This window comes from Hakea prostrata, chromosome 4 (genome assembly GCF_041222555.1).
Source record: "Hakea prostrata isolate BN-2017 chromosome 4, UWA_Hpros_2, whole genome shotgun sequence".
Lineage (NCBI taxonomy): Eukaryota > Viridiplantae > Streptophyta > Magnoliopsida > Proteales > Proteaceae > Hakea > Hakea prostrata.
The window spans coordinates 52,108,696-52,130,942 of NC_142603.1; the positions used below are offsets into that span (position 1 = coordinate 52,108,696).

At 37.4% G+C, this 22,247-nt stretch overlaps 1 protein-coding gene across 4 annotated transcripts in view; it reads left to right on the forward strand.

Moving 5' to 3' along the window:
- Window positions 1–22,247, forward strand: part of SWN (SET domain-containing protein) — a 51,523-nt gene that overhangs the window by 17,102 nt on the left and 12,174 nt on the right. For 2 of the 4 annotated variants that reach the window (XR_016173085.1, XM_089153512.1), the window contains exons 4-10: window positions 5,581–5,742; window positions 8,544–8,628; window positions 8,799–8,945; window positions 9,068–9,115; window positions 9,206–9,277; window positions 17,743–17,932; window positions 18,020–18,401. Coding sequence is in view for 3 of the 4 variants with exons in the window: in XM_089153512.1 (XP_089009638.1) it covers window positions 5,581–5,742; window positions 8,544–8,628; window positions 8,799–8,945; window positions 9,068–9,115; window positions 9,206–9,277; window positions 17,743–17,932; window positions 18,020–18,401 (1,086 nt within the window). In the remaining variant the exon portion in view is untranslated. Of the gene's footprint in view, window positions 1–5,575; window positions 5,743–8,543; window positions 8,629–8,798; window positions 8,946–9,067; window positions 9,116–9,205; window positions 9,278–17,742; window positions 18,402–22,247 lie in introns of all 4 variants that reach the window. The other 2 variants (XM_089153513.1, XM_089153511.1) reach the window with 2 other exon arrangements.

Here is a 22,247-nt window from a genome sequence, read left to right on the forward strand (position 1 = left end):
TTGCTTTAGGGTGTTCATTTCATTCAACAAATTCAGCCTATAGTTGATAGGTAAGAACTCCCTTTTAAGCCTTTCTTGCATCTCAACCCAAGTGGTCACTGGCTCAAGTCCTAGATTGTTCTCTTGGTACTCTAATTCTGTCCAAAAATCTTAGGCAGCCCCGGTAAGCTTAATCTTAGCAAACCTAAAGCGAACCTCTTCCGACATATTATAAAAATCGAAGTACCTGTCCATTTGTCTAATCCAATCTAGTAAGACTTTCGCATCTATTTGGCCATCATAAGATGGGGCCTCTACCTTGACTATCCTCCTAATATCGAACCCTCTATCATGGGTGTCAAGAGCATTTTCATGCTCATAGGTTGCATGATGCATAGGACCAAGATATCCACGTGCTCCACGACCTCTACCTCTATGTCTTCCATTACCTTGGAAATTATCCCCAGTTCTATCAAGATCCTTGAGGCGGTGGTCAAAGTTTTGGAGGTTCACTTGGTAGTTTTCATTCCTAGGTCCATTGGCTTGAGTATTATGTCCATGCTGCTCTTGCTGTCCTTCTATGGCTGTAAGTCGTGTTGCAAGGGTCCGAACATTACATTCTATGGCCTGAATGGTGGTGGCTTGGGCTGCCTGTGCTACCCTTTGGTTATTTAACTCTTCTTGAGTTGTTTGAATGGCCTTTAAGATCTCTCCATTTTGTTGGAGCAGCTGAGTCAATTGGTCAAGGGTCAATTGGGCACTTGATGAACCAGTCATATTGGAATATTCTTTTCCACTTCGGGTTACTACCATACACAGTTTGACCTAAAGACACCTAAACTAAAACCAGCAATTCTAACAACTCAAAACCTAAAAGTCCAGCAGTACTGACACTCTAAACTAGGCTCTGAGCCTCCGATACCAGAATTGATGTAGGAGAAACCCTAGAAACTAGGGGACCTACAAAGTGGGCTACTAGACTCTTAGAATTAAACACCTATTCTTGACAGATAGTAAAGAAATGAATTTTGCAGCACTTACAATCTGATTTATCATGCATGTAAGACAGCTAAAGTAGAGAAATAAACACGATAAGTCTTACTGGTAAGCACAACTAAACAAGAATCAATAGGGAAACAAGGGGATGGGGATCTTGGCACCAGAACACTAAATTGAATGCAAGACTATTAAGAAACTTAAAGAAAAATAGAGCTATCCTAATCAATATCAGATTTCTAACAAGGAATTCAACAATTAACAATGTAAAGGTAGTCTTAGGAAGTTTTTGTTTTAAACAAAGAAATGAGAAATATTTTAGGAGAGATAATGTTACCTGCTGATCCTGGTTGCAAAACAGGGGTTAGAAAGCATCTAGGAACATAAATAATAGAAAGAAAAAATATTTTGAAGTAGTGGGAATCCTAGGAAGGAGAAAATAATATTTTGAAGTAATGGCTTATCCTAGGAAAGAGAGTAGATGATAAGAGAGAGGGAGAGAAAGAAAAGAAACAAAGAGAAGGGAAAGGAGACTAACAAAAGACAACTAGACTAACAAAGAAGGAAGAAAAAAAAAGAAGGTTCTTTTTTATTCTGCCAGAAAAACAGAACCGTGGGTTTGGGGAAGAAGAAGAAGATTTCCAGGAAAGAAACTAGGTCTTTTTTGAGAAAAAAGAGAGTAGATCTTTGTAGAGGAGAGCAAGGAGAAGTTTTCCAGTGAGAACCAAGGGTGAAAGGAGGAGAGAAAACTTACCTGGAGAGAGGAGAGAAAACCAGCACCGCCAGAGAGAGAGAGAGAGAGAGAGCAGCGTGAGCTTTTTCTAATTCTTTTCTTTCATTCATCAATTCCCAAAAACGAATTTGATACAAGGTTTAAATAAAAAAATTGATTCCTCACAACCCTGAATGTTTAATTCCCAAAATAACCCCAACTTAAGTTGTATATATAACCCAAACTCAAACTCAAACAATAACAACAACAACAATAAGCCTTGTCCCAACTAAATGGGGTCGGCTACATGGATTCTTGCCCTCCAATCAGTTCTGTTCGAGGCCATGCTAGATACAAGGCCTAAGCTATACATATCCTTTCTCACCACTTCTCCTAAGGTTATCTTAGGTCTACCCCTAGCTCTTCTAGTTCTTTCAATATGGACTATATCACTTCTCCGTACAGGAGCATTTATAGGTCTCCGTTGAACGTGGCCATGCCACCTCAAACGACTTTCTCTAAGCTTATCACTTATGGGAGCAACTCCCAGACCAACTCTAATATGATCGTTTCTTATCTTATCCATCCTAGTTTTGCCACTCATCCATCTTAGCATCCTCATTTCTGCTACACTAAGTTTATCTATATGATTCTTTTTAACAGCCCAACACTCTGCACCGTACATCATAGCTGGTCGAACAACGGTCCTATAAAATTTTCCTTTAAGCTTTAATGGAATACGCCGATCACATAAGACCCCGGACGCACCTCTCCACTTCATCCACCCTATTTTAATTCTTTGGGAAACCTCATCTTCTAAATCACCTCTTTTACTTATGATTGAACCTAGGTACCTAAAACAATCACTCTGAGGAATTTCTTTATTGTCAAGTATCACCACCTCATCATCTGCCAGATCATGACTAAAGTTACAAACTAAATATTCTGTCTTCGATCTACTAAGTTTAAAGCCTTTTGATTCCAAAGCTAATCTCCATGATTCTAATTTGGTATTAATCTTCACTTGGGTCTCATCAATCAACACAATATCATCCACAAAAAGCATACACCAGGGGACCTCATCTTGAAGTCTTTGGTTAATTCATCCATTACCAGTGCAAATAGATATGGGCTTAAAGTTGACCCTTGATGTAGCCCAACAATTATCGGGAATTCATTACTTTGTCCCCCCACTGTTCTAACACTAGTCACCGAACCATCATACTAGTCCTTAACTATATCTATATATTTACTTGCAACATTTCTTTTCTCTAGTACTTGCCAAATTAACGCTCTAGGGACTCTATCATAAGCTTTTTCTAGGCCCAACCCATAAATACTCAAACATGAAATCAAAATATTTAAATAGTAAACTACTACCCAACCCACTAAGACTAAGAAAAATAACATGACAAACTGCCTATGAGCAGTGTTTCTCATCGAACCATAGGATCCTAGCAATCTAATAACCTCCGAACTCATCATCCATCCACATAGATGCTGTCGTGGGATGATCTCTACGTCGGCGTCGCCGGTAAACTTGAAACTGCTCACTGATGTCTTCATCAGTTTCAGTCCTAGGGATAGGGCTTATTGTTGAAGATGAGTGGAGGGTCTTCTAGGGTTAAGGGATATGAAATTAAGGTTTGGCCAGGCTGGAAAAAGGTCAGGGTTTGCAAGGAATAATTCTGATTTTACAGAATTATTCCCAATGTTAGGGTTCCTAAAATTAGGGTTTTGTAATTTCTAGGGTTTGGGGATAGAGTTAGGGTTGAGTGTAGGGTCAGGGTTAGGAGTGTGGAATCCAAAAAGGAATTGGATTCAGGTGAAGGGTTGAAGAGATGTGGATGTCTGAAGGTTTTGCGTTAGGTTTTGAATGTGGAAAATAGGGCTGCGAAGAAACTAGGGTTTAGATTAGGGTGTGGGTGGGTGGATTGGACTGAAATTAGGAGGGAAGGTCGCTAGTGTTTGGCAGATAAGGGATGTTTAGATTGCTGTAGATGTGACTTTGAATTTTATGTCTTTAGAGAAGTCCGAAGATTCCTAGAAAAATAAAAGAGATGCGGGGATCAGGGTTTAGCGGAAGACTAAGGTTAGGGGAGGGGAGAACGTTGGGTGGAGGTTGGGGATGAACAAACTTACTGAAGGACAGGCTGTTGTGGTCATTCACAAAAATAGGTCTTCAATGGCTGCCACAAGCTTGTAGAGGAAGCGTGAAGGCTGGAATTGCAGAAACTTCAAAACAATAACAGCCGTGGGCCTCCCTTCTTGGGAACCCACAATTCCACTCAAGTCTTCCTTCAATTCAATTCTTCAATTATTCAAATCTGATTTGTTTACACGGGGGGTGGCTCTATTTATAGCCTTACAATTGAAGGAAATCATACTAGTACTCAATAAAAGAAGACTTCTTGGACTAGGACTGAACAAGGAATTCTATTTGGACTTGAATTCCTTCTCACACTAAGACTTGACTCAAACAACTAGGAGAGGAATTTTAGTTAAAAACTCTCAAACAAATAAGGACTTGCAAAAACTTACTATGTTAAGACTTAAGAAGGATTCCAACCTGAAAGTAGGATTCCAACCAGCACTCCTAACTGGACAAGGACTCTGTCGTTACTTGCTAACCAAGGACTCAAACTCAAAACAAGAAGTACATCTAGACTCCTTGTAGAAAGTGGAGTGCAACTAAGGAGATCCATCTCTACCTGGGACTCCTAAGCTGACCAAGACTCTTCCATAACTAATCAAAGACTAACTCAAATTCAAAAGTAAAAGCAGAAATGGGCACCTAACGGTACTCTGCATTCAATAAGACCCATTAGTACCCCAAAAGAGAGGGCAACATGACCAATTGGACCCTAGTTAGATTTGGCCATCCTGGAGGGCCACAGGAAAAAAGAGCAGGTCCTCCCTGGTTACATCATATTGTCGTGGCAAACAAGGATGTTGTCCACAATCAATCTGCCTTCTATAGTTGCAAACTGGTTTCTGCTCATTGAGTCCCCTACCATCCTGGCTAAGTGCCAAGCATTAGCATATGTTTCTTTACTATTTCGATACATATCTTTTTGATTTCTTGTGTCTCTCCAATATGATATATAGCCTCTTAAAATCACCCTTTTGATATGATATACAACACTGATACTAAAAGCTTAGTGATAATACCAGCACCAGGGACTTAGAAGGGCCCACTGATTGCATCATATATTTTCAACTTCTGACTGAAAGGTTTTCTATTTTCCTTTTATTTATTTACATTCTATTACTGAAAGTAGTCAGAGAAGTTGTGCTGTGCATCAGAGTGATTACTAGTTACATCGTATATGGATCTTTCTAAGAGTTATAAAGGGAATTGACATAAATGGAAACTTTGCAGCATGTACATAATGAGGCATTTAAATATTTTTGAAATTTTATGATAAAAACTGTTCGATGATATGTACATGTCAATGTTTTTCAACAAATTTTTAACGTACTGACACAATTGAACACCTTTGGGTGTATATATAAGAAAAAGAGCATAGTGTCTTTTTAAAACTATGAGGGAACTTATATGAGTGAAGGTTAATAACCTTTATTAATTCACAGGGACTGCCAGGGTTGTGGGAATTTGAGATGCAAAAAATAGAGTTCATAACCTTAGGTATATAAGTCATTCATCTAAGTTCCTTCACTTTTTTACTTTTTTGGTCAACAAGGTTCCTTCACTGATATATGGGAATGGATGCAGTTTACCTTTTTTAGTTTTCAATTTGTTTATGTGGACACATTAATCTTTGCTCACTTTAAGCAGAGGATATACTATTAGGTTGTTTTGTCTTTATTTTTTAATTTCAAGATCTTTTTTTTTCCTTCTTGTTTTCTCAATTTTGCTTCATGCAGCACAGGAATCAGAGAATGGCTGAAGATCAGTCAGTTGTTGGGAGGAGACAGATTTACTATGATCAATATGGCAGTGAAGCACTAATCTGTAGTGATAGTGAGGAAGAGATTGCCGAACCGGAGGAAGAGAAACATGAATTTTGTGAGGGTGAAGATCAGATATTGTGGTGAGTAAAATTGGTTACATAACTTCATTTCCAAATTTTTTTTACACTGCTTCTTTACCTAAACTACAAAATACTACAATTGTAAGGATCAACTAGGGGACAGTTAACCAGGATCCTGTATGGATCAGCCCATTCAAGTAGGTCAAAACTGAGTGTGGGGCCTGCTTGAGTGTTAGGGTTAGGGTTTATGGTGGGGGATTTGTCAAGTTGTTGTAGGCAAGGAACGAAATCTCGCTGGGATTCACTGGTTCCCCACCTGGCGAACCAGGCGAACCGGCGAAATCTCGCCGAGATTTACGTGGCTTTCACCTCATTATCTCTTCCAACTGCAGTTAGCACCGCCGCTGCTACTACTTCCTTGTGAGCAGTATAAGCCCTTCTCCAGCCTGGGAAAAGTAACGAACTCTGGAAGCTAGGGCTTTGTTCAACTTTGGACACAAACACTATTCCGTTCTCAGCAGAAGCCCGTCTTAGAGATTGAACGTCGACTTATCTTATTGCCGTTCAAAACCAACTGAAAGCAGCCTTTGGTTCTGTTTCTTTCTCTTTCTCTCTTTCTTTCTTTCTTTCTTCTTCTTCTCCTTCAATGATCCGGCGACATTTCGCCGGATTCATGGATCTCTTGGTAGCCGTAAGCCTCCTTCTTCTCTTCTTCTTTTGCGTAGCTCTTCCTTTCCTCTTTCATTCAAGAATTGGATTTCATAGAGATCTCTGTTTCAGTCAATCAAGTTTGATTCTAATTTCCCTTTCCTATGGCTTCCACCGGGAATCCAAATCAACAACCTGCAAATTTCGACATGCAACAGTTCTTCAAACCCTCGACAAACCCTTCTTCCCCTAACCCTAGTAATTCGAACTTATTGCAATTCCCAGCATCTTCTAATCCTTTCTCCTACCCACCTCAGAGCACAGAGCAATAAAGCATAAGAAGATAAAAGGGGTTTTGAAGTTTAGCCAGAAAATCGTAGTTTCACGTCGATTTTCCGGCGAAGTTTTGAAATCTCGGTTTTGATTACCTTTTTATTTCGCCCACTGGCGAACTTGGCGAATGTCGCCGATATGTTTTTCCATGGTTGTAGGACATGATACATGTTGGGAGTTGCTACTTGCTACTAGTCTGGGTTGTTAAATCTGGAGTTTATGGAGGATTTCTAGAAATAGGACTGAAGGTTAATAAGGTGATTCTACACATTTAGTTGTGTGGGTGGGTATGAATCTTGGATTGAGTCTCTTTTAGGATTGGGAGAAGATTTGGTCAAAAGTTAAGCAGGTTTTAATGCTTAGATTTGGATGGGCAGAATTTTTTCTTCAAAGAACTCCTCATGTATGATAGGCTCCTAGCCTAAAAGAAAAGGCTTAACCCAATCCATAACTTATTAGTAACTTAAACTAACTAGGAAAGACAAGTAAACTCAAAATAAAGTCAGTAATTGCATTCTAGTAATTAGGCAGTTGCTAGTTACATGCTAACTTAAATTGAACCATTGGTTCAACTTGTTCATTCTTAAAACATAAATATTAACTAAGCAATTAAGCTAAATTCGTACTTTGCCTAACTATCATTATTTTTAGATCTATAAAGGAGGCCTATTACATAGAGAACTCAATTGGAAAAAGGCCCAACCTTTGTGATCCAACCCTAGGCTTATACCAAGGAAAAGAAGCACGCTTAGGTGATGGATCCGCGTCACATATGGGTGGGGAAAACAATTTCACAGTTCATAGTTTTCTATTGTTTCTTCTATATTAGATCCGTGCACTTTGCTTACATTATTAGGTTTTTGAATATTTGTATGCTCTCAAACCCTGATATATGCCAGGTCAGTTGGTTTGTAGCTTTATTTGAAAGAAGCTCAAAAGATATAGTGTTTATAGTTGTTGCATTTTGTTGGAGAGAGAGAATACGTCCTTCACTGGGAACAATGCTGAAGATATTTACAATGTTTTACCCTGGAGATCCATGATCTTGCAGTTTCTGCTACTTTTCTCAACCCACCTGCCTGAAAAGAGAAAAGAAAGAAAAAGAAAAAAAATTACTGGAAAATAGTATGTTTCCATCCTCTATTCCTCCATTATTGAAGGTGCAGAATCGGGGAAGGCATCAAAGCTGTCTTTCTAATATATGGACCAGGAAGTGTTTTGACTTGAAAGTTAAATAAACAAAGGATTGCAATTAAAGAGGGAGAAATGGTAGAAAAAATTGAGTCCCACATTATAACCTCAAAAGAATAAAATAATCATTTTTATTTGTAAATATCCATTCTGTCACCAAGTGTGCTATTAATTTAAAACTTGTGCCAATTAAGGATATGGCCAACCAAAATCTACAAATAGGTTTAAAACCTTGACTAAATTACTTAAAACCACCAATTGAATTGTTTCATCTTGTCCAATCACTAGGGTCCAAGATCACTCTGGAATTCTGTCACTCAATCAAATAAATAATATTAGAATAAGCCATGAAATGTGAGGCATCACATTGTGTCTGGAAGGAAAATAAGTTTTGCTTGAAGTGAAGTGCTCTTCCGAGTCCTGAGTCCTGACTGAAAGAACCTGCAGAAGAATCTAATTCAAGTCAGCTGAACTCCCTTAAATTCACTTAAGTGATTTGACAAAGCAGTTATGATATTTGGTCGTGGTTCTTTTTTAAGAAAGATGAAACAACTGTCCGGTCTTTGGCAGCTCATAAATTGATTAGTGTAACTATGCATGGATTGCTGGGATTTTATTAGAACTTTGTGGCTTTGCAGGTAATCTAATGATGCTATGTATCATTTTTTTTTTTTTTTTTGCTTCTGCAGGAATGTCGTCCAGGAGTATGGACTAAATCAGGAAGTGCTTAATATTGTGAGCAAGTTTATAGGAGCCCCTGAATCAGAAATCCAGGTATCCTTTTCAAATCTAAACAAGCAACATGCTTCGTCGTCTGGAGCTTACAAATCTAGATAGTTATTTCATTCAATGAACCATTAGAAATACTGCCATTTCTTATTTATTTTAGTTTTGTTGTTATATTTACTAGTTCCAGTGTTTGTTCTTTTCCTGAACATCTGCAGGAGAGATACAATGCACTAATTGACCTACATGCACCCAGAAACATGGAAGCTTTAGCAGAAAGAGTATCTGATAGGAGCATATTTCTGGGGAAAAGTCTTACTGCAGCTTTAGATTCTTTCGACAATCTCTTCTGTCGGCGTTGCTTGGTACGTCATCCAAGACTTATATTCTTGTATTTTTGTTAAAAAAAATTATTTACCATGCAAATTCTTACCCGGAGAATTAATTATGCTAATATTGGTTAATGTCTTCTTATATGGAACTCCAGGTATATGATTGCCGCTTGCATGGATGTTCTCAAAGTCTAGTCATCCCTGTAAGCGTTTGCTTTAATTTTCTTATTATTTTACTTGGAATCTGAAGCTATCTTTTCTTTGCTGTTCTGATGTAAGTGTATGCTTTACAGGGTGAAAAGCAGCCAAGTTGGTTTGAAATTGAAGAAAATGGCAGACCCTGCAGCGATCAGTGCTTTCTCAAGGTACAGCTCTGGTTTTAGAACTTAAGCCACTGAATGGTGTTTTCAGTATTGTGGTCTGTCGTATATAATCTCATACCATGTTGTTTTGAAGTTTATTTTTTTCACTATGCTACATTATGCCCATGTCTCAAACAGTTTCGTAACCAAGTAGGTTCTAGTTTACGCTTCCCACCATGCTTCATTGATGCTCATGTCTTGATGCAGTTAAGAATGTCCAAAAAGGTCAATTGAACTTTGAAATACTTAATTTTGGCCCATGAGTGCATTCTATAGAGATTAAGGCTCTTTGTTTTGGGTTTTTATTGTTGTATAAGCCCATAAAGTGGGGGTAACACTGATACATGGGATTAGTAGTTATTTTATAATTAAGTCAGTGTTTGAGTTAGAATTAGGATACTCCATAGTTTGTTGCTCACACTGTGCAGATTGTAGTGCCTGTGTATTGGATGTCATTGTTGTCAACATAGTTCATGCATGTTTTTAACATTAACACAACGCATTTTGGTTGAGCACAAGATAATGAGGTGGTGTATGGTGGCATCCAAACGCAGCTAGAGAGGTTAAAATGGTAGTCAAGTTCTGGATGAGTTGGGCGAGTTGGCCGCCTTTCAGTATTGAAGAAAATGTTCATATAGCTCCTAAAGTGAGTAGAAGTAATCCAGGGGATTTCTGTCTAACACATTGGTGATTAGCCTACAGGGTTTTTTTTGTCATTACAGTAATGTGGCATGCTGGATTTGATGACGTGGTTGAATTACATTGGCAGTGCTTGTTTGACATGGATACATGGCTGCAAACAATTCTCAAATCGGAGCTACAACGAAGAGTTATAAACTAGATTCTATGGTTAGCCAAAAGCATCAAAGTGATGATAAAAGGATAAATTGGATTATGTCATGGGGTTGATCTTTTATGTGTGGCTGTGATGTAAAGAGGAAATGATGTGTTGTCACATGGAGTAGAATATTCCGATCCTATGCATCCCATTTAACTTTAAAGCCAAAATTTGAATGGATGGGCTAAGATTGTTTAGTACAGCCCAAATAGAGCTGATTGGAAGGCAAGAATCCATGTAGCCGATAGCAGTTAGTTGGGACAAGGGTTGTTGTGCTGTGTATTTCTCTCATACCAGAATTGACAATATATTTAGGTTTAGTTTACAATATTCCTTCTCAAGAGTGCAATTCTCAATGGTACTCTAACATCACTAAGATCGAGCCTTCCACCAGTTGCTTCAAAATCTTGACATCTAATCAAGTTAACACATAATCGCAACATTACAATAAAAAAAGTATTAACATGTGGTGTAACCCCAAATCAAATATGTGGTGAAGAATACCAACATAAATAATATTGGAACTTTGAATCTCTCAAGATGTGATAATATTATGTTATGCATCAAAAGATTAAGAAACAAAGAAAGGGATGATCAAATGAAGGAAGTTCCAAGGCTAAAAGTTGTATTATATTGCATATTTAGTTGATAACAGTGGTGTTAGTAGTTGCGAACACTTCATTAGGAACTTAAACATTATAAACACATTTCCTAATGCTCTATGATTTAGATAATTCTTTAGTATCTTGATTTGAATGCTGTTCAGCTACACACAAGCAAATTAGAATAATTAATTAGCTAGGTTCAGAACGTCGTGAGACAGTTTGGTCCATATCCGGTGTGGGCGTTAGAGCATTGAGAGGACCTTTCCCTAATACGAGAAGATCAGGAAGGATGCACCTCTGGTGTACCGGTTATCGTGCCCACTGTAAACACTGGGTAGCCAAGTGCGGAGCGGATAATTGCTGAAAGCATCTAAGTAGTAAGTCCACCCCAAGATAGATGAGTGCTCTCCTATTCCGACTTCCCTAGAGCCTCCGGTAGCACAATCGAGACGACGACAGGTTCTCTGCCCCTGCGGGGATGGAGCGACAGAATTTTTGAGAATCCAAGAAATTATCCTTTTCTTTTTTTATGTCTTGGTTTGGAACAAATTACTATAATTCATCCCTGCCTCCGAATCAATCAACATTTTTCACAAATTTTATGAACAAAAGCCCTTATTTTCATATTTGCCATTCCTTACCTTAATTTCAAACAATTATATTTTATATATATATATGAAATACACATAGTGATTATAAGGGGAAAAAGATATTACCTCCAAAATTCATATTGTGCATCAAATCTCAGAGGCATACTAAAGCCTCAACATTGCTAGGGAGCAATTTAGTATGATATCTATCAAGTACCCTACCCCGGGCACGAAATGTTGACTCAAGTGCAGTGGTTGACAAAGAAATTGCCAATACATCATGGGCCATCTGACTCGAATCAAAGGATTGGCTTTGTTGACTTCCATTATACAAGAAAATGATAATTCATAGCCCAAGGGTTATGTGGCTCTTTAAGGTATTGCTTGACATCGGACTTCCCATTTGCTTTACTCTTTCCATGACACTAAAATGAAGATAATATTATAAAATAGAGATAGAACTCATTACATAACACAAAAATTAATAAATTATCAGTCAAACAAATAAAAAAAAATTAAAGACATGTAAAACATACCTATGCAAAAAGAGATGAATCATTAGCTATACAAGTAGAGGAAGACTGTTGATCTTTTGTCATACTCGCATAATCTCCATAGAGTCTTTCCCAAAGCTCCTTTCACACCCTCAATTTCATCGTCTATTTAGGAAGACTTTCCACGATGTAACTTATTAAATGCCCACTTAAAATAGTAAAGTATTTGTAACGTGGTTCCAATTCAATGAGAATCGATTTAATCAATGAGCATTTTTCCAAATATTTGTTGAACTTTTGTCTCATGACATGTATCTTATTTATTATAAACTCATCTGACATTGATCTATCATATGATCTGTCATTTAAGAGCCAAATGAGCAAGCACCACATTATGCAAATATAGAGTTTAAGTAGGATATTTTGAACCTAATAAAATCTTTTTGACCTCATTAAGGGGCTTCAACAATGTAAAAATTTTTCAATCCTTTCCTATTCATCTAAGCTATAGCCTTGATTTGAATATTCCAAAGTATCAATGTTGCCTAATAAAATAAAGCATCACCAAAAATTTGGAATGTCGAATTCCATCATGTAGTTACATCTTCATGCAAACCCCTTTTTGTAAGAAGTGCTTACAACATTCTTAAAATTTTGTCTTCCTTGCTTGTGAGCTTTTAACATATTAATGCTATCTCAAACTTCTGAACAGATGCATCTATTTATTTGATGCCATCTCGAACTATAAGGTTCAAGATATGAGCTCAACATCACACATGAAAAAAAATTATCCCCTTACAAAGAAATGTGTTCTTTGCATTCAAAGTGGACCTCAAATAGCTGATTCTTAGTTCATTAGAACTCACATTAACTACTGTTATTGAAAATAATCTCTCTTCAATGCCCCACTCAATTAAAATTTAAGAACAGCCTCATAAATCTTTACACTTGAATGTGGAGGTGCCAATGTAGAATTTCTATCAACTTCTTATGCAAAATAACATGACTTATATGCCCGTGTCAACCAACATCATTGTATATAGAGCGATTAGCTCTATAGCTGTATTGATCAGAATAGAATGAACTCTGGTGTAAATAAATAAAGTTGAGTTGAAAATAGAAAAAAATAGAATAAGAATTGGATTTGTTTTTTAATAAAAATTTCCAAATAATAATGGGTTGCTTGGGATTCGAACCCGGAACTATTCGAATGGAGTAGAAAATTTCCTTGTTGAAATAATAAAAAAATCCCTCCCCAAACCTGTGCTTGCTTTTTTCATTGCACACGGCTTTCTCTATGTATACATTTAAAACTTAGTTCTGTAGATGAGACTGTAAAAAAATTGAATACTCAATTGATTCAACCATTACTACTTGAGCATTTCATAATTGAAAGGCCATATCCATACTGTTTTGCACTTCTCGACAAATATAATCTCTTTTGCTATTCTAAGCGGTTTTTCTATTCTGGGTAATGAAAAACTTGTCATTCTTAATTCTTGGCTTTAGGAATTCCTAAATGACTTAAGCAATACAATAAAAGCTTTTTCTATTCTTTTATTAAGCGATTTATGTATCAGGTTGAGCACTGAGTTTCATATACCCATCATTTGCTATTGAAGTCCATAAATTAGTCATGATTGACACCATGGTGGGAGATCTCGCGAGATCTCGGCGAGATCTGGCGAGATATCTCATTTTTCCACCTTGGCGAGACGAGATGGAGGTCGAGATCTGCGAGTTGGGATATCTCGCTCGAGATCCGCCATATCTCGCCATTTCTCGCCCTGGATCTCGCTGGAACTCTCAATTTTTGCCTTTTTTTTGTGGATTTTGGCTGAATTTTCACTTGCAACTACTCTTAGCACATCTACAACAAGGAAGATCAATCATTCTCTACTTGTCTTATGAATTTATGATTTAATGACTTACATAGAACTTCTAATGGTTGTATAATTATTTTATTCTTGAAAATTGAGATTGTGATACTCATATGGATTGAATTTTGATAACATTAAAGTTAGTTGATGCATTTGATATACTTGCTTTTCATTTATATGCTTTAAAGGTTCTATATTACATGTTGTATAACATTGCATTCCCTAATCCTACTACATTTCGGTTTCACACTATGGGTAGACTTAGAAATCATACATAGGGTTGTTTCTGACAAATCCAAGGCCACCAACGTGTTCAAAAGGCCTTAAATAAGCTAAATACCAAGTTTCAACCCAATTGGGACCCTAAAACCCACCGAGATGGGCCACCGAGTTGACGCCAAAAAATTGTATATCTCGACCGAGATCTCACCGAGATGGTCGAGATCTCTCTTTTTCAAGGTGGCGAGATCTCTCTCGAGAGCGAGATCTTCTACCATGATTGACACTCTTCCGGAAGAGTTCCTTATTGCCTCTCTATTAAAAATTTTCTACCTCTTAAAGACCTTTTGAATTTTCACTTAAAAGAGTACTTCTACCAATAGGAGAATAATTAGGATAGATGTACAACGTCAATCTCCTAAAGTTGTCATACTCTACAAATCTAAAGAGGGATTTCATTTCTAACAACCAATGTTAAATTAATGTCAAGCACCACATTGGGGTCAATTTTCAAGTTTCTCAACCCCACATTCCTATCATATTGTTACATAACCATTTGGTTTATGTCCTTGTTATCACATTTAGGACACATTTTTATATGATTATTTTGACTAGTGGTACCCTTTTTTTTTGGGGGGTGGGGGAGCCATACATACTTGCCTGCATTTAGTTCACTCTGTGCTATGCTTTCCATCTAAATGTTTCTAAGAATCAACCATTCTGAACCCAATACTTGTCCAACATATTGATGATCTAGCCTTGGCCCTTTTGGTTTGTTAGGAAGCATTCCAACATCAACCTGGATCTCTAGTTGTTAGCTATTAGATAGTTTAGAACATCTCCAAGTCTGAGATATTCAATGATCTGAAGGATATAATATAGAAATATCTTGTGATTCATTAATCTCAGTTATGTCACATTTCATTTTGTTGGTGTGAAAAGGACAAAAAATAATAAAACACCTTTAATTAAATATCTTCCGCATGGGTCTGTTGAACCTTAAGTCACGATTGGTTGCTAAGGGTTATTACTCAGACGTTTAGTATGGACTACATTGAGACCTCCATATTGCTCAGTTGAGTTTTGATAGAGTTCTTATGTCTTTGGCTGTTAACCTAGATTGGCCACTCTTTCAATTGAATCTAAATTTGTTGATCTTCAAGAGCAATATATATGGAGTAACCTTTGGGGTTTGTTGTTCAGGGGGAAGCATCTAGCAAGGTGTTGAAATTTCATAAAGCCATTTATGGGATAAAACGATCACCAAGTGTGTCGCTTGATAAGTTGAGCTCAGTTGTCATTCGATTTGGGTTTTCTTAGGGTTAATCTGGCTACTCTGTGTTTGTCTATTGTCAAGGTTCCAATATGCTCATACTTGTGTTTATTAATGATATCATTATTTTTGGTAATGATTCTAGTGGGATTGTTTCAGTAAAAGATCCTTTATGAACACTTCCTGATGAAGGACTTGGGTCCTCTTAGGTATATGTATATCTTTGGCAATGAGTGCTTCGCAGAAGAAAAGGAATTAACTTGTCTCAGAGGAAGTATGCGCTTGTTCTCTTAACTAGAACAGGTCTTCTTGTTGCTAAGCATATTGACACTCTAATGGATTCTCACCAAAAGTTCAATGCATTTGAGAGTAAAAACTTTAATGATGCTCACCAATACAGGAGTTTAGTTGCAAACTTATTTATTTTACTATTGCACAACCTGACATCTGATTTGCGGTTGGACGAATAAGTTAGTTAACACACTCCCCTGAGAAAGTACATTGGGAAACAGTTTGTTGCTCCTTGGTATTTCAAAGGAGTTTCTAGGCCTCTAGCAAGGGACAGGTCTACGTCCTTATAAACGTGTTGATGTATAGAAAGGGACAGGTCTATCGTCCTTATAAACATGTTGATGTAGTAGGGTATTTCAATGCTGACTAGGCAAGAGTGGATGGTGACATGGATCTACTATAGGATATTGTACATTTGTTGGAAGAAATCTTGTTACTTGGCAAAGTAAGAAACATATTACTGTTGCCTAGCCAAGTGCTGAAGCTGAACACAGAGCTATGGCTCACACCACTACTGAGTTAATGTGGGTATAGTCTTTTCTTCTTGAGGTGAGTTTTCCAATAACTCAATCAATGAAGATGTTTTGTTACAACCAAGCTGCTATCTACATTGCCAGCAACCCCGTGTTTCATGAGGTGATTGTCACTTTTCTCAAAGATGTTGTCCTAAAAAATGGGATTGTAACTCCTTATGTTCCACCAGGAGAGCAGCTTGGTGATCTCATCACCGAGCCTTTCTTTGGCCTTGCCTCCAAAGTGGTTGCATGCTGGAAATGGGAGATTTATACGCTTTAGCTTGAGGAGGACTGTTAACAAGCTTAAGACATAACCGTGGGTGTGCACGTATGTTGTGACCAACAATTGTCTTTGACAGTTTGACCTACTTGTCTTTTACGTGTGCTTTCTATTCTGTTGATTTTTGTTTGTTTCCTTTTTCTTGTAGTTTGAGTAATAGTATTAAATATCGTCTCATCAAGATTGGGACAGCTTAAGATGCTGAGATCTCAGCAAAACATGGTGTAGCTTTGTACCATAATTCTAGAGCCTGTTTCAGTGGGTTTTAAGTGCTTTTTGTTTTTGATTATCAGTGTACAGCCAAATTTGAAGCTAATAAATACAACAGCGATGTTATTTTCTACTACAACGCAACACAAACTGGTCTTCTTGATTCGTGCATGCCTGACTTTATGCTGACGAAATTGGATCATGTATTTCACAAATCTAAACATGGATAGACAAAAAAAACATTGAAATGCAAGAACAAATACTGAGTAGTAGTCAAATCTCAATTAATATAAAAATTAAAACTTACAATTATTTTATGCAGCCCCTTGAAATTTTCAAAATTGCACCAAAACTTGGAGATTTCAGTGAAATTTCACCAAGGCTTCCAAATTTTCGGCAAGATACTGAAATTTGGGTGAGATTCCAGCAAAGATTTTGTTGAGATTCAGTCAAATACCCTCGTTTCATGACTTTCGTCTCGGTAGTGTATGAATCTCTGAAATTCGGAAAAATTTTGGCATTTTGTTCCATGCTGATACCAAGGGTCAGTTTGGAAGAATCCATGGATTTAACTTAACCATGAAATCCAGATAATTCCAAATTTTAGGTATAACTCCTCACTACATGTGGTTCTTGGTACTGATGTGAATAGTTTAACAAAAATAACCAAGTGGTTATTAAAAATAGGATTCATGATTCAACAAATTTGAAATATGTTGAATCAATTCACCCAAAAAAAGCTTCTGTTCACCCTAAAGAGGAAATCTGTGGAATCACATAACCAAACAGATTATTATGAAACTAAAACATTTGGTTGGTTTCGTGAAATTTGGTTTATGATGCAATAAACCCACAATGTAAAGGACAGGAGAAACCTATTTCATTGTTAAACCCAAATTCAGACCAGGCTTACATTATCCTCTCATTTCTTTCTGTATGCAGCTATTGATATAATTCTTCAACTTCTAGACATTGACTTGTAGCTCTATAGTTGTGCATACATATTTATTACTAGAATGCAATATTTAATAGAATGTGTGGATTATGTTGCACTTCTTCTACTCAGCATTTTCTTCCCGTATTTTTTTCCCCTTAAACTGAGAAGATAATTCTCTCCCCCCCCCCCCCCCAAAAAAAAAAAGGAAAAAGGAAAAAAAAAACCTATCTTTTTGTCTTCCTACCTTTATTTTGAACTTTTGCAAGTCCTTTTTTTTGGGGGTTGGGAGGTTCAAGAAAACTAACAATTCTTCCAACATCTCAACTTGTCTTGCAGGTGATGAACGGTGGCACAGATGTAGTACAAGGGTCTGATGGTAATGTAACTCCTTGTATTGACAGCAGAGGCTTCGCAGCTGATGGAAAATACAATTATAGGAAAAGGGCTGTTGATAGTCCGGAATTTTCTATTGAAGCATTGAACATCAATACATCTGTTATAGATATACCCTCCCATGAAAATATGTGTAAGTACAGACTCTTAAAGCATGGAATTATGACACTCGAAAACTTGAGACCAGGTTCCAACAATTTTGAGGGTTCTGCTGTCCCAGGTTATGATGAATGTCAGGGTTCTGCTACCAAAAAACAGAAGAAAGTATTAGATTTCGATGAAGTTTCTGCAGGGCCGCCAGATGATCTTGCATCCAGTGCCAACATTATGCGTCCAGATTCTGGAGTATCCCTCAACAATGAACACCAGCAGACCAATGAAGGTATTTTGAATGAATCCCTTCAGCGTACTTATCCATGTATTGTTACATGTGATGAGAATGATAAGGGCATAGAACATCAAGAAAATACTACCACAGGGCCTATTAAGCTGTCATTGAATTCCAGAAAAGGGCAAAGTGAAGGAGTTCCAAGTGGATGCGAGTGGAAACTTATTGAGAAAGAACTGTACCTAAAAGGAGTTGAAATATTTGGGAAAAACAGGTACACGATTCTTATCACAATAATTTTATTGCTTTCTTCACATAGACGCATGCAAAGGGAAAGCTTTCTATTTGTTTTCAATTGGGTATCCTTACTACTAGCCTTTTGAGCCACAAAAGGATGCAGCTTATTCCAACCATCCACTGAATAGGGAACTTTCTAAATTGTGCTGATGCAAATTCATAACCCAATTGGACTTCTTTTCTTAGGGAATAGCCTAGGGTTGGATTATATTGGCAACGGGCCTTTCGTTCCATGGGTCAATGGTCTCTTTTATGGTGCTAGAATATGGGGTATAGGTTGAGCAAGGATTTAACTTTATCAATTGTTTAAGATTTATGTTTTAAGATTGAACCTGTTGATCCAACTGTTTAATCTAACTTAGCATGTGACTAGCACATGACAATAAGTAGGACGCAATGAGGAGTTTACTTTCTATGGTAGGAGCCTATTATTGAGCTTTTTCTATAAGCTTCTAAGAGGACCTATCATTAAAAACGAATTTGATTTTTGAAATTGTTGATTGGAAGCTTGGCTGCTGCCTTTTGTGTGAGAGACCTTTTTCTGTTGTTTAAAGTCTAGAGACTCTAGACTGATTAGCTTCACGGTATTCAAGTCCGAGTTGCTGTTGTTTCTTGGTGCTAAGTCCATGAGACCTGTTGCTGTTTGGTATATCAAGTCCAAGCTCCTGTCGTGGCTGTGGTATCAGCCTGTGTTTGACGTTATTGCCCATTTGAAGCTGCTGCTTTAAAGGCACAACCGCACAACTACAGTAAGATACATTTGATTTTTGCACTTTCTTTCTTGTAGAAGAACACAAGCAAGGTGTTTTCTGAGAACATTCTGCCAGTAGGATTCAGCATCAGACCTGCAGCTCCTTTGTACATCATCCCCAAAGCCTCCTAACAAAACCATTTGAATCTAGTTAATCTGACCAGTCGATTTCCTGAAATTACCCTTGTTAATTTTCAATTCTATTTGTATTACAAATTCTCCATATCTCCAGATTTAACTACCTGAAATAGTTGTTACTTTCAGCTTATATACTTTTCCTGGCACCCACTTTTACCCTACTTAAAAGGCTGGTTCATATAAGATCTTGTTTAATTGGCCCCTAGTTGATCCCCTTCACTCTAGGGCTACATTATTTACACATTGTCAAATCTTATGGTTGACCTTAACTGAATGGTGCGACATCTGTCTGCATTTTCGGTAGTAATTTCAGACATCAGTATTTAAACTTCCTCATTAAATTCAGTTGCACAGTGTGCTGCTTGTTGGCTCTCCATTTAGGTGGGAACATGGAATATGGGTGAGTTGTTGTTGTGCTGCATTTTGTCTGAAATTGGTTGTAGCACAGTCAACTTGTAGAACCCTTGGTGCTTTAATTGAGAATCCGAAGAGGATTTTGTTTATCATTGCATGTTTTGCCGATGTGTGTGCATATTGGGTTTACCTCTATAGTAAGCGTAAAATATTCACATGCAGTGAAAGCAGCTTTCTCAAATGTACTGGACAATAAGTTGTACAGTTTTTATGGATTGTGCCACCTTGCATAAAGTTTCATTCTCTTAATTCAAAGTGACTGGACTTGTTTTAATGCTGTTAATCTGTAGATAGAAATTAAAGATCCTGTGTCATGTTCTGTGATACTTGAATTTGCTGCACATACTGGCATGCAAAGTTAGGATAATAAATTTGTTTGATAATAAATTTTCTGCTTCTTTTATTCTTTCTTTCTTCTCTTCCCTTTTATTTCCCCCCGCCAGAAACAGAGGACTGAGAGGGGGGAATTCGGGGGCCTTGCATGGGATTGTTGGGGGAAAGGCCTAAGAGAATCTCGGGGGGTGGTGGGAAGGGTGGCTAGGGTCTGAAACAGCAGGGCAAAGGGTAGGGAGTATCTTGCGGGGGTAGGGGAGGGTGAGGGAAGGGCTGGGGCTTGTTGGAATTGAAGGGGGAGAGAGGGAGAATGCAATTTGGGGGGCAGGGGTTCCTAGGGTCACGTAAGGAAGAGGAAGGGTGGAGGGCTGTGGGAGAGAGAGGAGGCAGGGGATGGGGGTGGAGGGCTGCTGTACTTGCTGTACTTGAAGATGATGACTTTGAATGCCTTGAAACTGCTGGAAATAATGCTGGAGATGCTGATCTTTGAACACTTTCAATTCTCAAGTCTCAACCATGGACCCCTCAATTAGGGAACCATGATCCTTAATTCAAACAATTTTATACAATAATCAGACTTGAAGCAATGCAAAGAAACAATAGGTTATTTATAGTCTTCTAAAAGACTACACTAAGTGGGATTCCTTAAAAGACTGGGATCCCCACCACATAATGTGGAGTCGTGGACTATTGATTTGGAATCTAAAAAAGACCAATGCTGAAAATAAAACTTCAGGTTATCTCAAACTCTAATAAGCACATGCCTGAATCCTATTTTAATTAAAACTCTAATGGCACATGTGGTAGTGTTTAAAATAACCAAGGACTCAATAACTAACTCAAAACAAACTGTAATCAAAATAAAACTCCTAAAAGATAAGAACTGTTCTTGTATAAGAGTCTTATCTTATCCACAACTTAACCAACTCAAATTAAAAAGTAAAACCTAAATTAAACTCTAGGAATAAATCTGGAAATAATTCCAGAAATAAAAGAGGACTAAAAATTTCCTAAGTACCTCTGCTAGTGGGTTCGGCTAGCTCATGGGGGCTTCTTGGAGCCATCTAAGGGGCCCCACCTACAGTTTTGGCCAGGGGCCTGGTACATCATTTTTATTTCTGCTGTCTTCTAGTCCTATGTTGATTTTCTTGATGACTTGATGTGGCTTAATATTGATTTCTGATGATTTTATGTGACTTAATATTTATTTTTGTTGACTTGGTTAATCTGGCTTAATTGTTGATGGTTTGATGTGGCTTAATATTGATGTTAGACAATATAATGTTAGAGAGAAGAGTAAATAAAAAAAATGGTTAATTTCTTAGAGCCACTAAATAAGAACTGAAGTTACAAGATAAGTGTGTTTTGAACTTGTTTTACATTCACTGCTTTCCATCTTGGAAAGATTTACTTAGTTTCTGAAGTTGGTTGATTCTTAGGCCATACAAGAATAAAGTAAGTAAACTTCCAAAATTGTCCCAATTTCATTGATTATTTTACAAAATGTGAAATCTGATTAGAAGTTTTCACATTGTTGGAGTAGAAACTAGAAATCAGAGCTCCTATTATCCCCTTCCAAAAGATGAATGGAAGGCTATATAGTCAAAGTCCAACGAGAAGTATACCTTAATTTTTTTCGGATGAATAAACTATCATTACCAAAACCTCTTAAAGACAAATGTTGAAGTGCACGCACGAGCACCAAGGCTGCTGCTGCCTTGGTGCTTGCTTCCTTTTTAGATATGCTACTCTACTTTCTATCTCTAGTGTAGAAATCTTGCTACACAAGTTTTGGGAGTTTTTAGAAAGCATAGTTTCTATTTTCTCCTAGTTAATCATCTCAGAACTTTCCTTTTTCTATACTTTGTATTTTGCACAGATTTTAGGAGTTAGAATACTAGAAAACTCTATCCATGAGTTGTACTCTTTATTTCCTTTTTAGAGGACAAGTTTCTTGTCTCTCAAGTTGTATGCTTAGCACTTGAATTCTGTAAATAAAGAAAGCCTGCGATTCTAGTTTTGCTTTGCTAAAACCACAGGTCTTTGTGTGGTTCTTCTCTCGTCTTCTTCCTCTTCTTTTTCTTTGTTCTTCTCCTTCGTTTCAGATTTGATTTGGTTCATTAAAGCTTGGTTTTCTAACAAAAAAGAAAGAATGTACAAAGGGGGAGGGAAAAACAGCCTAACTAG